Source organism: Sceloporus occidentalis, unplaced genomic scaffold (genome assembly GCF_023333645.1).
Source record: "Sceloporus occidentalis isolate IW3139 unplaced genomic scaffold, rSceOcc1.0.p SCAF_1, whole genome shotgun sequence".
NCBI classification, from domain to species: domain Eukaryota; kingdom Metazoa; phylum Chordata; class Lepidosauria; order Squamata; family Phrynosomatidae; genus Sceloporus; species Sceloporus occidentalis.
This window is the reverse complement of record NW_028316981.1, coordinates 302,285,631-302,303,882: the sequence shown is the minus strand read 5'-3', so window position 1 is coordinate 302,303,882 and position 18,252 is coordinate 302,285,631. Positions and strand designations below refer to the sequence as shown.

The following is an 18,252-nucleotide window of genomic DNA, read 5'->3' as shown; positions in this document are numbered from 1 at the left end:
TGGTTTTCTAATACAACTTGTAACTACACTATTTTAATATATAGAACACAACATAAATAGTATGTATTTAAACACCACAACTTCTGTCCTAAAGAAATACTATTCCTTGCATTACCTATATTCCTCTGAAGAGGGAGTCTATGTTTAAGCAAAACTCAAAGCCTTAACACTGATGGACCCAAGTTACTATCCGATGAGATACCTAATAAAATTATCACAAATCTTCAGGTCCAAAAAGGTGTTTTCATTTTTTTGAAACACACTACAGCACACTAGCTAAGTCACCAAAGTGCTGGTTTCACACAGTCTTTGATAAATATTTTAATACAAAGACTTGTTTTGAAGAAAAATAGCACACATGTACATTTTTAAAGATATAAATGCAACAGTCTCACATCCAGTTTAGAACTTTTCAAAAAGGCTTTTGGAGTCTTTGTTGCCTATTTTGATTTTCAGCAGCAGAACATCTTTTAAAGAGAGATTTTGTGCAGCTCAGGGTGGAGCAAACACTCTATATTTATTATAGACACAACACTCGTTGTTATTATAAATCCTATTATTATTATTATTATTATTATTATTATTTTCCTATCTCCAGCCTTTCTCCCAATATAGGGACTCAAGGCCCTATAATGGCCAAAGTTCTCCAATTTTCCAGGACTGTATTTGTCCACTGATGCAATTACATATGCAGTCATCTACACATGACTTATTGGGTAGAGCTGAGATAGTCATTGAGAAAGTTCTGATTGATAGGAACCTGCTGCTCTGCTTTTTATCTTCTTTTTTAAAATGATTTTTTTCTTTTTGAAAGAATTACATTTCTGTTGTTAATATTTACACTGAACTGTGTGAACTGTTGTATGATTGGTGAGCTAGTAGCTGTAGTATTAAGTCAGTCTTAAATATATAGCTCTTTGGAACTGGAATAGCTGTTGTGATAATTTTACCACAACAATGGCCTGGAGGTTTAAAGAATGCCCTGTGTTGTCTAAACCATCAGTGAGCAAAATTGTGGCCCATAATTCATCCTGAAGAAGACTGTCCTATGTATTTATGCATGTATTTGTTAGTTATTTACTTTATTTATATGCCACTTTTCTCCCAGGATAGGACCCAAGGTGGTTTCCACAATAACAAATTAAAACTTTTCCAAAAAGCTTAAAACCAATTTTAAAATACCACATTAAAACTGATTAAACTGATTTAAAATAATACCAAAGTTAAAAACTGATAAAACATATGTCTATATTAAAAACCTTGCCTGCTTAAGCATTAAAAGCATGGTTAAATAAAAAATGTTTTTGCTTGCTGGCAAAAGGAAAGCAGGGAGGGGGTTCCAGAGCAACAAAGGTACGGTACTGTGCATTATAAAAGTTCATTGCAGAACAAAGAAACAATTGAGGCGTTGCTCTTGCCTCTTTAGCCCATGGGAAGAATCAGAGAAAAGTGCTCACTGTACCCTTTTATTAATTTTTACAATTACTTTGGATTGTAACCTGAACAATCCTTAGCATCCCAGTTTTAGAAGTTGCTGTGGGAGGCCTATCAGTTACAGACCCAAGGCTCTACATTAAGAATAGCTACGTGGCCATAAAGAAGCATTCAAAATGTATTATCTGATTTCATTCAACATACTGTTTACTGCTTTTAGCTTTAAAACATCACAAATTGTTCAACAATAAACAAAAGTGGAACTGAGGTTCTACTGCTCTAGAGATAGGGTTGCCATATCCCGCCAGGGGGCGGGACAATCCTGGTTTGGGCAGTGCCAACCCGGTCCCGGTCTGGTTTGGCGCCCAAACCGGGACGGCCCCGCCCACCGCGGCCACCTCAGGCCCCGCGGCGGCTCCAAGGCCTTGCTGAGGCCTGGGAAGGCTCTCCGCAGTTGGAGCTCCAGCCGCGGAGACGCTCCCTCCCAGGCCCCAGCGAGGCCTTTGAGGCGGCTCCGCAGTCGGAGCTCCGGCCGCGGGGTCCTCAAGGCCTCCGCGAGGCCAAGGAGGAGGAGGAGGCCACTTCCCAACGTGGCGATCGCTGCGATGAGGGGCGGCCCCCGCCTCCTTCCCGGCCTGGGAGCCAGGCCCAGGCTTCCTCCTAAGCTGGGGAGGAAGCGGAGGCTGCTCTCATCGCGGCGATCGCCGCGATGAGGAGCGGCCCCCGTCTCCTTCCCGGCCTGGGAGCCGGCCGAGGCTTCTTCCCAGGCCGGGAGGAGGAGGAGGCTGCTTCCCCTCGCGGTGATCGCCGCGATGAGGGGCGGCCTCCGCCTCTTTCCCGGCCTGGGAGCCGGCCTAGGCTCCCTCCCAGGCCGGGAGGTGGAGGAGGAAGCCTGGCACCGCGGCGATCGCCACGATGCCAAGCTTCCCCGCGCCCTTCCCAGCCTGGGAGCAGGCCTAGGCTCTCTCCCAGGCCGGGAGGAGGAGGAGGAAGCCTGGCACCGCGGCGATCGCCGCGATGCCAAGCTTCCCCGCGCCCTTCCCGGCCTGGGAGCAGGCCTAGGCTCCCTCCCAGGCCGGGAGGAGGAGGAGGAAACCTGGCACCGCGGCGATCGCCGCGATGCCAAGCTTCCCCCTGCCCTTCCCGGCCTGGGAGCAGGCCTAGGCTCCCTCCCAGGCTGGGAGGAGGAGGAGGAAGCCTGGCACCGCGGCGATCGCCGCGATGCCAAGCTTCCCCGCGCCCTTCCCGGCTTAGGAACAGGCCTAGGCTCCCTCCCAGGCCGGGAGGAGGAGGAGGAAGCCTGGCACCGTGGCGATCGCCGCGATGCCAAGCTTCCCCGCGCCCTTCCCGGCCTGGGAGCTGGCCTAGGCTCCCTCCCAGGCCACGAGGAGGAGTACGAGGACAAGGTTTAAAAATCTAGGACTTTTTTTTTTTTTAAATTTCCTAGCCAGGAAATTAAAAAAAAAATGTCCTACATTTTCAAACCTTGTCCTACATTTGTCCCGGTTTGGAGGTCCTCCATTATGGCAACCCTATCTAGAGACAGCAAAAGAACTAAATCCACCATTCTCATAACCTTTAAAAAACAAAATGGCAACCATTTACTGTCATGGAACTATTTCTCTACACACAGAGAGAAAGAAAGAGAAAGAGAGCGAGTGCATGATCATTCTTCCAAACAGTTAATTTCTTTCCCCCCTTTGATTTCCTGTTCCTTATACTGTATTTGAATCTTTGCCCTCTTTGATTTCAAAACTTCTCCCCAACAAAACGTAAGCCGGTTATGTCCCCAGAATCCACCATAACCTTTGCTGAAATTCCACCAAATTTATAATGGAATCTCAGCAGGATTCCAGCATGCACTCATTGATAGGACAGCTGTCATTTCCAACTCAAGTTACCCTGAGGACTTGGTAGTACAGAAACAAATTGGTGCATATTGAACATTTCCAATTCTAGGGCAACAACCTATTTCATGACAATTGATGACACTGTATCTGCTAGAAGATATTCCCAGAAATACAGCACTTAAGATTCCATTCATAAGGCTGAGTTTGTGATGTAGGACGTATCATCCAATAAATACCAAACATACTCTATTGGTTGAATTGATGAGTGCAAAATAATGGATTATAATCTTTGTGGACATGGTAGTATCTGGATGCAGTTCAATCTGGTTTGAGTGCTTATTTTTAGAGCTAGTCAGAGGACTACAACGATACTGTTTCTGAAATGTCAGAAAGAAACTTTGCTAGAACATGGCCACATAGCCTGAAAAACCCACAAAAAACTATAATGTTTCTTCTGGATCTGGATTTATTTTTATATTATTGTTGTTATGATTTTATTGTATATATTGTTGTTATTGTTGTTATGTGCCTTCAAATAGTTTCCTACTTCTGGTGACCTTAAGGCAAACATATAATAGGGTTTTCTTGGTAGGTTTCTTCAGGGGGGTTTGCCATTATCATCTTCTGAGGCTGAGAGAGTGTGACTTGCCCAAGGTCACCCAGTGGGTTTCCATAGCCGAGTCAGGATTCAAACACTGGTCTCCCAGTGTCGTAATCCAACTACACCACGTATTATATTACTTAAAATTGTTAGATTTTATATTTCAAGGCAGTACATGAAGGAGCAGATAAAATCAACGTAAAGACCTAAAACAGTAAGAAACAATTCTTTCTGAGACTAAAACTGTACTGAACATTTTAACAATTAAAATAGATTCTAACCATTTATCTGTACAGATAACAAAACGGTTAGAGCTTGAAGGCTTTAATATAATATAAAGTCATTTTTTTTTAATTTGATGCCAGAATGAAGCTAACATTGGTTTCCATTGAGCCTTGAAGGGGAGGGTGTTACACAACTGTGGCACCACTATAGATAAGGACAAGACTTCAGTGTTTAATTGAATTTGAAAGTATTGGTTTGGATCTGTACACAATCAAGCACGCAATGAGATCTTGTAGCACCTTTGCGACTGTCTGAGAGAAAGACATTGGTAGCATAAGTTTTTATAGACTTAAGACTATTTCATTACACACCATCATTAGATGCAAAATGTAACTGACAGATTTTCACACTGCTATATACCCTTCATGTTTTTCAACATCTATATGAAACTGCTGGATGTAACTGTTTGCATTTCTGGGCTGAAGTCTAATCAAGATGGTGAAAACCACCAGTTTTAGATCTTAATAAGATGATGTGGTGGAAGTGGTTTAACAATGGACAGGGCTAATAAAATGAGAATGAATCTTGACAAGATGGAGGTGTTGGTGGTGGATAGTTAGTATGCCCAGGATACATTCCTGTTCTATATCTGCTTGAACTTGCCTAAATGATCACATTAGCAGTATTGAAGTGAGTATTAATCTAGCTTTGGCACTACAGGCCTAATGGCCATTGTGATACAGAATGTTTTCTGTCACTGTTTTCTATAGCCTGGTAAATTCAAGGTTGGGCTATTACAGCCGGTCCTCCTTATCCATGGATTTTTTTATCCACGGATTCAAGCATCCATGGCTTGAAAATATTCCAAAAAAGTATAAATTCCAAAAAGCAAGCCTTTATTATGCCATTTGATATAAGGGACACAATTTTGCTGTGCCATTATATTTAATGAGACTTGAGCATTGATTTTGTTACCCATGGGGGGAGGGGGGTTTCCTGGAACCAAACCCCAGCAGATAACAAGGCCCCACAGTATAATCTTTGGGCCACAGGGATACCTTTGGAGGCATCTGGAAAATTGCATTTGGTTTAGAATGCAGTTGCTGGCATAACTAATAATGGATTGCAACATCATATGCTGCCTGTACTAAAACAGCTTTACTGATTCCTAATTCATTTCTGACTCCAATTACTTTATGAATGCAGCATCAATTTAGCGTACTGAGCAGAGCAATTCCTGGGCAAGGGGAATTGCTGCCTTTGCTAGATAAGTATGGCATAGAATCATAGAGTTGGAAGAGATTGCAAGGGCCATCCAGTCCAACCCCCTGTCATGCAGGAAATCTAATCAAAGCATCCCCGACAGATGGCCATCCAGCCTCTGTTTGAAGACCTCTAAGGAAGCAACGCCACTACACTCCATTGGAGTGTGTTCCACTGTCGGACAGCCCTTACTGTCAGGAAGTTCCTCCTAATGTTGAGGTGGAATCTCTTTTGCTGTAGCTTGTATCTGTTGTTCCGGGTCCTAGTCTCTGGAGCAGCAGAAAACAAGTTAGCTCCTTCCTCAGTATGACATATGGAGACAGAAGCAGTGGCTGTTGCTGACTCCTTCCCTCTTTGATTTAAAGTCTTCTAAATTTTCCTTGCTTGGAGGTGCATAAGGGATGAAAAAACCTTGAATTACTGTATATGGATCTATGCCCTTCTCTGTTCATCCAGAGTGTGATCTGTTTGTTCCAGTGTTGGTAACTGCTGGCAGATCAGCAAATTAAATGGCTATTACCACTTCTACAAGTGGACATGAAAACTGACCATGAAAAAAATGTCAGTTGCCCATATAGAAATCAAAAAGAAGACCTATGTTCTACACAATTAATGTAAAAACATTGTTCTCTGGAATAGTTAAATATGCTTACGTTCACTACATCATTACAGCATAGCACTTAGTAGCAGCAGAATCTACAAAAAGCAGAGCTTTGATGCTAGGGTCCTGCCCCCCCCCCCCCCATTCCCTGTCTTTTTTCCCTTCTTTCCTACCACAATCCCAGTGGGAATTAATGACCATATCTCCATTATGGCTGTGGCTGAATGGTCCTTCATGGGGCACTGCAGAGAAATGAGAGTACTATCACAGATCTAAGAGCCATTTTCACAGTTTTGCTTTTGCTTTGAGGTTTGTTTTTAATTGAAACAGATAATTAATTTCTTATTTTTAATATATGCTAAAATTAGTTGAAATTCATTCAAACAAATTCTTCCCTAAACATTCTTAAACTATCATATTTTTACATATGCTTATTATTAAATTTATATTTATGTACTGTGATGTCCTGCCAGGACTGATTGGACTTCCCCCTGCATTTTCTTTCGTGTTGGCTCAGGCCATAGATTATTTTAGTATAGAAAAGTTCATTGTATTAGTTTGTGGGAGGAGCTGTAGGTTTCCCCTGCATTATTTCCAGGTTTGGTTTGCCCTTTCCCAACATGCTCTGCTGTAGCTAGAGGTTTTTAGTGGGGGAGCAGTTTTTGCTGAGAGCAAGCAGAGAGCTGTCTTTTGGTGGCAAGCAGGCCCAGACAGCCGGAAAGGGCATTTCTTACACCTCAGCCGAATTAGTTACCATCAGCAAGAAAATAGAGGAATTCAGGAGCTGAAAGACCCTGCACCAGCTCCATTGAGTGAGGAGAGCAAACCATCAGACCCAGAAAGATGACAACCTGAAGATTGCTGCAACTGTAAAGTACCTTTTGTTTAGAGCTGGGGAGGAGAAAACTCTTTATTTTGTCTTTTAAATTTCCCCCCTTTTTAAATTTTACATTCAGCTTCAGAGTCTTTTTTGGGTAGAAGAGTTTGATCCCACCAGGGTACCGGCGTTGCACACCCAAACCTGCCACCACCTTTAGTTGGGTGTGTCTTCATATGTACAATGAACCTTAAATATGCTTAAAGTGACATTAATATGAAATTAACTAAGATATTGATTATTGATTTTGAATTAAAGGGACCAAACTGATAATGATATTAGTAATGCGTTGACAAATCTATTGATTATGCATTTCCCTTTTGATCATAGCAGGTTTACTGACTTGCTGCTGAAGTAGGATTGCAAAACATGATATAAATAAAATTTGGGGAAGAGCAGGATACAAGTGCAAAAAAGGTTTGGATAAGCTGCATGGATCATACTTTCACACACCTGAGGTACAGATACTACTGGCATGCTGTGTCTCCCGATCCCCAAATACTGGAATATAATATATGTATGTAGGTGACTGGAGAAAGAGAGAACCACTGACATAAAAAAAATTAATTTTAAAACACAACAAAACAGAGCATATAAAGCAAGTAAAAACCAGCTGAACAATCACTGAAATGCCTGGAAGAACCAAACCATCTTTAAGGTCTGAGATGAGTTCAATAAAGCCTTTGACATCTCATGAATTAACAAGGAACGTGGATGTTAGTTTGAAGTAAAATCTGCCCTTTCAAATAAAACGTGTATGTCTTTTTACCCATTTTGACCAAATTTCTAGTCCATTAATAAAATGCTTTGAAAATACTGCTGGTATGAATGCTAGAGACTTCTAAAAAAACATGTTACATGGTAGGTTAGCCAAATATTGCTAGTCTCTGATCATTGATTTGGAAGAGAAATAAGTTATGAAATTCTTAAAGCATTGCGTTGTAAATGTGACAAGGACTGAATTCAGAATGGTTGTACAATGCATAAAATGAGCCCCATTATGACATGAATTTCCAAAGGTGTAATATATAACAGGCCATCCATTGTACAGAGATGCTTGTCTATCCCTTCCCCTCTGCTCAGCACCAAACTTCATACATTCACTTGCATTTCTTTGGTTAAGCAGACACATGAGTTGAAGCAATTTCCTATCTGTACGTCAAAGTAGCTCTTAAGGAAGAACGGCCATGATTTTATCAGTTCAAAGATTAATAGCAATCTATGACACAAACTGTAGCTTCTGTGTTAGCTTCAAAGGATCTTCCTCCTAAAACAGGCAAGAACATAGGCTGGCATTTTAACCCATATGTAACCCCTGGTTAGGCAAGCATTATGGTTTTTTTTACTGATGTTGCAAAGCAGGTATTCAGTACGTCTTTTCACATTGTCACTCTGCCTCCTTGATTCCATTCAGAAATTTATTCACTAGGTCCGTGTCTGTGTAGATACAAAAACCTGGCTTATGTCTGGGGCTTCCAGACAGCAGTCTCCACAAACAGCACCCACGACAGGCCAGCGTCACTATTGCTTTACGAATGTGAACTTGTGCAATCAATGTGCATATCTGCAAAGGAAATGGTGCTGTAGTAATTGTGAAACTTCAAAATGGAAGTGCTGTGGCAAGGTAGAAGTTCCTGGTGGAAAGAGATCAGCAACTCAACTGCCCTTCAAAGCTCCTTCCCCTGTCCCTGCACCAGTGTACACAATGTACACCTAAGGGATTTTCCAGAGTTTTCAGCCTAATCTAAAATAAAAGAGAATTCTTTTTCTCCCAAGAATCTTTATTCTACCCATTTTGCATTGTCTGATTAGGTCAGTACAGGAATGTTTCTTTTTCTTTGTGTAGATACCACCTAGGAAGGGACAGCGGGTCATGCCAAAATAGCACCTGGCTGTAGTCCAGGCAGGGACGTAGCCAGTATTTTGGGAAGGGGGGGTCCAGACTAAGTGCCACCATTATAATGGGGCTTGGGTGCGGTGGCACAGCAGCACGCACCATTCATTTTTCTAACGGAAGGGGGGATCCGGACCCCAAGAACCCCCCCTTGGCTACGTCCCTGGTCCAGGCAACTGAGAGAAGAAAATTAACGTTACTCTCAGATGTCCAGTGAGTGGCTAGAGATGCAGGAAGATGACATTAGCTCTTTTCTCCCAACTATAAGTCTGCCACCCTTTCCTCTGGCCAGTAAATGGCTATGGCAGTGTGTCCCCCTTACGTGGAAACTGTCATCTGGGGACAGAAGAGAGGTAGAAATGCACATGCAGAGTGTTCAGGATTGTGACCTATAAGCACCCACTTCTTTGACCACATGCCATGCTAGCTGGGAGTGAGATGGATGGGAATCTAGCAACAACTACAGGGGCACAGGATATCTATTGTGCTTTAAAAATAACAATTCAGTACCAAAATGCCGAGAATACTCTAACCTAACTTTTAAAAAAAACAACAAGTAATGAAACATTTAAAAGGACAACAGAATATACCTAGAATACACTGATATTTGGAATGGATGGATGGGTGGATGGATGGGGTTTTTTGGGCAATATAATCGCATCCTATGATTATAGGGACATGGAGGGAAGACATTCTACCAACTTTCTCAGCAACTATGAATGACTAGAATCATGGTTTTAAAGTGGTTATGAGCAAAATTCTTGTGAAAGAGTAAGAAGGAACTATAAATATAGTTCTGGGATGGGGAAAAAAAGTTGGGAAAATGCAGTGTCATTTTCCAGTAGGAACAGCTCTAGTGTTTTTTTAAATAATAATAATAATAATAATAATAATAATAATACATTTCTGTTTTGTATTTCAGATAAGAGCTGAGTGTTGGACTCCCCCTTAGGGAAGACATTTTCAGCTTCAGAGGATGCAATGGCAAAACTCCTCTGAAGACTTGCCAACAAAACCCCATGATAGGGTCACCTTATGGATACTATAGGTTGGAAATGACTTGAAGGCACACAACAAAGACAAGGGAAAGGGAGCCTGTCAGTACAGTCTGTCTGCCCCATACATGGGCTTGCCATATGTGGAGTTGAGCTCATGAGGATGGCAACCCCGGGGGGACAAAATAGCATGCACTTCCATGGTGCACGCTCAGGAGTGCACCACCATTGAAATCAACAGGACATAAAGTTCTACAGTTTTCCCATATGCGGTGGGGGGGGGGGGCGGTCCGGAACGGATCCCCGCGTATACAAAAGACCCACTGTAGTATACTATTTCACAAAGATTATAAAAAATAGAGAAACAATCTTGCAATCAATTTCTTTTGTCAAGATATTATTTCAAATGGATGCATCTTCCAGGTACAGAGTCTAAAATTTGTAAAATTCAATTGACTTTAAGTGCCTAGAGTTTCAATTCACAGTGTTCCACAAGCAAATTCCCCATGTTCTGTCTTGTCTTGTTTGTTTATATTATCCCACTATTGAAATTCCATGACTTCATGCTCCAGATCCTTTGCTATTAAGAGCTTTATTAATTAAAACACAGATATGGTCTTCTGTGCTGTTTAAGTTCAGAGATCTTATCTCTGCACCTGGATGCTCTGTTCACATAAAAACAATGCAGCCAAATCACAGGGACCTTTATTAGATTTTCTGGTGCAGAAAATGAAAAAAGACATTTGGGTGTGGAGCATGAGTGGGGAAACTTCTATACATTGTCAACAGTTCCAGATCAGCTCTCTGAAATTTGAAGAGAAAAAAAGTCAAACCCAGTGCTTTGAAGAAGCCACAAATACACCTTTTGTTCTAAATTTAGATCCAGTTTAAGACAGATAAACTGTAAAATGCTGCCAAGGATCAGACATTATGCTTGAGTAATCTGCCAAAGTTTTAATCTCTTTGTTTTCATTTTTTCCTAGTTCAAAAAAAAAACAACAAAAAAACCCTTATTGCTTGTAATAAACTTATCTGCAGGGACAGAAAATTCAGTCACCTCCAAGTACTATGGGAGATGTTACAGGAAGAATATTTTGACCATTCATTGCAATAAATAGTTTTATGTTTTGAAGTATGTGACCTGTGAATGTAGAGCAAAATTAGCTCTCACAAATATTTGGAACTTACAGCTCTGCGCTGTGATCCAGAAGAAATAAAAGGAGGCAAACATACACTAAGAGCCTTTTCTTTAGCACTGAACTGCTGAATTAAACAGTATTTTGCAAACATAAATCTGCTACAGGTGAAGTTTAGGAAAAGCCCCCAAGAGTCCAGAGATATTAGATCTATGTCAATGGCCACATGTTCAAGTTATAATAAATCATTCATCTACAGAAAATGAGCTAATGTAGTCATGTACACTAATCAATTGCTTTTCCTTGGTCCCCCTTCTGAGCAGAATTGGAGAAATAAACTACCAACCTTTTATCTGTGACTGTCTCCCCCGGTACATGAACTGGGAACTCTGGCCTACCTCTTCCCAGACAAGAAGGGTCGTATGCCTTGGTTTTTTTCTTGGTGTATTGGCTTGACTGGGGCCAGAGTTCCTGGCTTGCACATAACAACAACAGCAACAACAACATGAGCTGAAAGACCACAGTTTGTTTTACTGTTCCTGCTTGCAGCCAGTGAAGCACAAAAAATCAAGGAGCATGTTCTAGTCCACTGCTCAGGCAAGAGAAAGTAAGAGTTGTCTTCGAAGCCTAACTTATCGTCAAGTCCAAAGACACCTATTACTGTACACTTAACTATATATACTAACTATATTGTTGCTAACCATTTAAAGACTAGTTTAAACATTATTTTGTATTTCTATTATATCTGAAATGTATAAGAGCTATTTGGTATAGGTATTTCTCCCACTACTATGATAGCATTCTGCTTAAAGAGACGGTCCATAACATCAATTGTCAAGAGTGCAATGTTCGTATTTCTTGGTGTTTCAGACAATGAATCAGCTCATACACTCAGTTGAGAATTAACATGTTAAGAAGTAATGCTCAGGAAAATCTGCCAAACAATCCACAAAATACCATCTCACTAAAATGTGGTTGGCATCGTCAGAAAAGTATGAAGATCCAGCTCATGAAATAGGTCAAACGGGAAAATTAAACAGAACATCTCCTCAGAGCTTACTTCAGGATGACCGCATAATTCACACCCATAGTAAATTCCGATAAACTTTTTAAGTTTTTTTTAATAATATCTGAAAGACCATCCCTCATTTTTGTAAGTGTAGTGGCAAGGCTAAGAAACCTTCCCCAATGATGTAAGGTTCTCATGCTGAAAGCAAACGGCTGGGAGAGTCAGAGAAGACCTGTGCTTATATGTTTGCATTACTCAAAGATAGTCCACAACAAAAGAAAAGGTAGCTGCATATTTCTGCAGTGATGTATGAAGAGCCAAAGAGCACGGAAGGGGAGTCAAAAATTTATTTTTATCTATGAATATTCTTTCTATTAGCCAAGGTGACTGATCATTTAGGCCACTGCTTGCCAAGCTGGCAAGACAACAGTTCCCATCACCCGACTGGCTAGGGATGATAAGAAGTATGGTCTATCAACATCTGGGGAATTTGTTTGGGAAAGGCTGTTGTGGGATCAAAGCAATTCCAGGCATATCCATATAAGGAAAAGACAGAAACTCTTAGGGTGATTCTGACATGAATGTTTATTCATTTTCTGTATTAAATGTATAATGGATAACGAATACAGACACATGTGTCTCAGTGTCTTATTCACATCCATCTGGAAAATTATTCTAGATGTTAGTCAGATGTACGTATGTCCCACCGTGTTATCTGAGTGTTTTATAAATAAATATGACCACTTTAAAGTGATTACCAGCTATCTCTATGCACACATATTTTAAAAATAAGGGTAAAAATATGAACCTCACAATCACCCCTAAGAACAGATAGTACCCCCACACAACTTCCAGACTACTGTTACTCCATGCTATATTTTGTGTCATTGAACCAAACTACTTTTGATTATGCACATAGGAAGGAGGGATCTAACTACTTAATACTGAAACAGGCCAATTTTGGGTTGTCATTTTCTAAATAAGCAAACAAATATTATCTTTCTGGGAAACAACATTGTGTTTGTTTGTTTTTCTATCTGACTCTCCCTCTTTTCTCTTTCATTATATGTTTATAGACATTTGCTATAGACATCTGTGCATTAACACAGTTCCTGAAACCCTTTATACACAATTGTATGAATATTCAGTGACAGTTTAATACCCATTTTTAATAGAAAGAGAATATTTCCATTCTGTCAGCTAAGTACAGTATAATCTGTTTAGTCAATTTATAAATGAAAATTGCTTATCCAATATAATAGCATCATCCACCATAATGCGACAAGATGTATTATTTAAATACATTTTGCCCTTTTATAGAATACAATATTTTTAGAGACCTCCATTGTTTCGGTCTATTAATATTATTTTTAAAATATATATATATATTGATATTGATATAATTATGTATTTTCATTTATGGCTTGAAGGTGAATAACAATGTGTTCAAAAATGTTTATGAAAGATAACACTGGAATCCCCAGATTTATTTGTATGCCAGAATATAAGTCACAATATGCACATCAGGTTGTGTATATACAAAGGAGACAGTTAGCAAAATGATTTTATTTTCCTGTTGTTTCTAACCCCCTCTACAGAAAAAAATAATTTTCCTTTAATTAACTAAATGGACTATGAAATCTGAATTTTGGGATAAAACAACATTTATTTTCCAAAAATAAAGATATCCTAATTCATTTTTTAAAATGTTTGCATCAAAGAAACAACCAAACACACGAAACATGCTAAAAATATAAAGGGAACAAAGTTCTAACAAGTTTCCTACTGTATACTTAGAAATAGCTGAAACAATTTAGTAAAGATACCGCCTTCCCTTAAGTTTATGAATTTGTCTTTATGGAGAAGAAAAAAATAAAATCCATTTCATTTATATTTAAGAGATCTGACTGAAAATACTTTCTGATCTAAACAGGTGATATGTTGTTGAACAGATATGGTAAAAATGGGCATTGGATATACTAATTAAATATATAGAGAAATATAAGCTAACAGAATTAGAAAGGAAAACTTTTTTAAAATGATGAAAATATGATACTATATTTTCTGAGCTTTTGAGGTGTACACTAATTGAGATAATTTTGGCGTATAAAATAGCTTGCTTTACTAGGTTATTTAAATAATAGATTCCACAATGTTTAATATAATTCATGATATATGTACTGTCTAGATTCAGAGTAAAAACAGCTGCAGTGTGTGTGTGTGTGTATCACTTGTAGTTGTCACAAAAGCCATCAGAAATAAAAGTTTCAAAATTAAATGCAGTTCTTACTTTAAATACCCTTTCCCTAATCTCTATAATAATACTTGGGGGAAATCAACTACTTTATAAACAACATAATTTCAAAACATTTATGTAATATATAATCTTATGTTTGCCCTGATTTTATCTCTGATAGCCAAAATAGCCAAGTCATATATTGCTGCCAATTTATTTATTTTCTTAATATTTTCCAGTTGTATGTGCCAGAGTTCACATGTACTACATCATAGCAAACACATTAATGAAATACATTAATTTTGTTCCTTTAATTCTTGAATCTTACCTAATCAAAAGAAACTACACTAAAACTATGTTAAACTATGAACACTAGCATGTTTTTGTCCAGAAAACAACAGATACCAATGCAACAACAGAAACTGGGGCTAAATAGCAAACTTTAATAGCATTAAAATTATCATCCATTTTTCCTGAGCCATTTTAATTTTACTAATAATGGAAGTGGATTAAAAATATGTATTTTAACACATGAACATTTTATTTTGATTTATCTGAAATACCATTTAATTTAGAATCCTTTCTATGAGTGGTATTACAAAGTATCCCCACAACTGATTATGTGATTGCTTTGATGTAGAATTGCACTTCATTGCAACACTGATTCCTCTCCTCAAATAATAGTGAAGTCAAATAATACCAATTTAAACCTAAAACTATTTTTTTGGTCCTACTACATTACAGTTCAGTGCTATAATTAATTTACAAATTAATCTGTAAGGTCACTAAAATATCAAACTGCATCAGTACACCATTTTAAAAAACAACAACAACAGTGTGCAACAAAAAACAATCAGTATATTCATGCTTTTTTCACACAAAGCAAGTGCCACAAAATGTGAAGAAGCTTTAATTGCAAAAACGGTATAAATATGTGTAAGTAATTAATTAGGATATTATCAGCAACTCTGTGCACAGACATATTCCTAAAACAGTGGGAATGGAACAATCAGGGCATTAACTCTGTCTTCATTTATTACTGCGTCCCATAATTCCTTTCAAAACACCTGGAGTCAACTGGTTGACACCTGGAATCCCACACACTGAGAGAGCTATTTGTGCAGGTACATTTACAGCTCAAATTCAAAAAAACTTCAGTGGGAAATGAAGATGTCTTCCTTCTATTCTGGGCTCAGACTCATGTTAATGTTTCATAAATCCTCTCCACAAATCTCTTTTAACATGCAAATCCATAAATCAGCATAATACTGACAAAGAACTTAACCAGCACGTGAAACTAATGTGCATCCTATCTGGAGATGGATACTGGTAAAACTATTGAAACTAGAGGCACTATTCCAAAGTTCTTTTTATATGAAAAACAAACAAACAAACCCATACAAAACAATACTCATCACCAGGTTTCATTTGGTCACAAGAAAATGCTTCATCCAGTCTTCATTTCATCTACCACTAGAATGAATGAATAAGGTAGGAAAAAAATCCTTGCCATTTGCAAAACAAACCCAGTAGTACCGCTCTTTGTAAAAGGAAGCAAAGGAAATGCAAATAATGAAATAGAGAAGGAATACTTACTGATGATGGTAAACCTGGAGGAACCTTTCGAACTTTCTTTGTTTGTACTTCTGAAAGTAGGAGACAGAGTGGGTGTAAGGCATATGTTTGCAGTAGGCTCTATCCCTGGCAGTTTCTTCCAAAAAATCTCAGCATGTCTCATACATTTCTTATTAATGACTATGAATGAAAATTCAGTTTGGAAATGTACAGGAAGTAGTAGTATGAAGTAACTTACCCACAGAGGTACTGTGCAGAGGCCTCCTTCGTGGGTTATTGCTAGAATACTGATAGTACTGAGAGCCAGGTTTGGTGGGTGAGAGAGTGCCGGGGTTGCCCATTTCCATGTCACCTCCGAGGAGACTTTGCTAGAAAATTTTGGGAAAATAAATATTGTTACATCAAATTTTGTCTGCTATCCCTTCTATGCTCGTGCAAATAAAAGCTGTTTTTAAAAGGCTTTGGTGAACAGTAAACTGAAAAACAATCTCAAAATACATTTCTAAACTATATGATAAGATATTATAAAACAGTTCTTATAAATCTAATCTCTGTAGTGAATTGAACTAATTAAAATTATTTAAAAACTAATTAAAATTAGCTTTCCAGTTTTACTGCCCAAAGGAAAGAGCAGTTGAATTTATTAACTTTTTGGGAATTTCACTGAGAGGAAAAAAAAACCTCCACCTGTTTCTTTTGCTTGTTCTGCATGAGCAAACTGTATTGTGTCCACTAATATAAAGTTTTACCTTACAAATTATTTCCTAGAAAATAATTCTATCGTACAAAAATGGTTATTAACTGCCTAATGACAAGTGAGTTAAATATAACTATATAAGAAAGGTGGCAAACAGTTACAATAATATTTGGTAATCTGGTACATACTGCATGATTAAGATGTAAAAATAAAAGACATTGCTAAAAGAAACCAGTGTTTTGCTAAACGACTTTGGGAACTAGATGATTAAAACTAGTGAAGTTTATCAAAATATTGTAAGACCATTCTCCCTATAGCATTAAGAAAGAGAACATCCACAAATCTGAAATGCCTTACTCATGAATGGATAACAGCTGTTACTAAAGTGGGAGAAATGGTATCCAAGCACAACATGTAAAAAGCAAAGACTGACATTTTCTAAAAAATTCTACTGCTAGAACTACATTGAAACTTACCCATAATATATAAATCCCCTGATTATACTCTGCACTGAACTCATTGTTCTTTTAATTTTTCTGATGCGCAATAAAACAGGTGCAGATACTACCATTTATATGATGAAGAAATTTTCCATTTAATAAAGAAATTTTAAAATTAAGTACCCCAAAAATCTAACTTTATCGTTACTTGTAATCAACTTTTACTGACTGAACTAATTACTGTACTTGATAAAGTACAGAATGTGTTTTCCCTAATCTAAATTCTAATCACCATGTCACTCACAACAGACTTAGTAATGCTTCACTAACACACTATTCACATGCAAAACACTCTAAATAGGCCAATTATGACTCTGCCCCTGTTCCCTGGTTAACCCGCTGAGAACTGAAAAATTTCACAAGACAGTCACCAACTAAAACAAAGGCTCCTTGTTTTAAATTAAGACAGTCTTTTTGAGTCTTGAATAGCTCAACAAAGTGCCATGTCTTCCTCTGAAAGCAGTTGGTCAAATATGACTCATGAGCTGGAAAATACCTTGCCAAATAAAATAAAATAAGATAAAATCCAAGTACAACTTTTCTCATCCTGGAAATAAATATTAATTTCATCTCCTAGATATGCAATTATCAGCTGCTTTGATGTCTGGTCAAATTTCCAAGTTTTTGCAAAATCAAAAAGGATGTTTGTTTGATTGTTTTTACATATAAGGCTTTAAAATGTGGAAATGTTAAAATCAGAATTTGTTTGGCAGGCAGTTAACAGTTGATAAATAAGAAATTAGGAATCAAAATATCTTAAAAATAAGTACTGCAAACTTCTTCTCCCTCCGCACGCCCCCCCCCCCAGAAGGTTTACAATTGTTCATAACTATGAGAACAAGCAGATTTCATATGATTTAAGCAGGCAGTCCTGAACAAAATGATAAAACATGCAAGACCTTATTAATTTGCAATTTTATAAATGCTATAGAATTCAGATATGATATCAGACATGAAAAGGCTGAGAACGGAATGGCTACTTCAATGATCTAAAAGTCACACATAATATGCAATATATAACTCACACATTAAATGCAATAGCTACATTTTCTTGATTCAACTGATTTCTACTAATACACATATACACACTCACAATCCAGTACAGTACAATATCATACTTCCCATTTATTTACTTGCCTTCAAGTAATACTTCAATACCAAGTTGCAGTGAAAATGTGAGAGGAAACAGAAGTAAGCATTAAAAAAAAGCATTTAAAGCATTTCTGAGTTTGACTGTATGCTGACTAACTTCTGCACAGGCAACAAAGTTAGCTGCCAGATATTTCAGTTTTGAGAATTGCAAGACACTTCCTAATAATGAAGCCTGAAATAAGGAAAACAGCTATAAAATCTACAGTG

At 38.3% G+C, this 18,252-nt stretch overlaps 1 protein-coding gene across 13 annotated transcripts in view; it reads right to left on the bottom strand.

Moving 5' to 3' along the window:
- The window catches only part of TCF4 (transcription factor 4), a 416,494-nt gene that overhangs the window by 150,387 nt on the left and 247,855 nt on the right, over positions 1-18,252 (bottom strand). For 12 of the 13 annotated variants that reach the window (XR_016277899.1, XM_089497346.1, XM_089497339.1 and 9 more), the window contains 2 exons: positions 15,935-16,064; positions 15,718-15,767 (listed from right to left, as the gene is read on the bottom strand). Coding sequence is in view for 12 of the 13 variants with exons in the window: in XM_089497346.1 (XP_089353472.1) it covers positions 15,718-15,767; positions 15,935-16,064 (180 nt within the window). In the remaining variant the exon portion in view is untranslated. Of the gene's footprint in view, positions 1-15,717; positions 15,768-15,934; positions 16,065-16,869; positions 16,934-18,252 lie in introns of those variants that run through there. The other variant, XM_089497350.1, reaches the window with a different exon arrangement.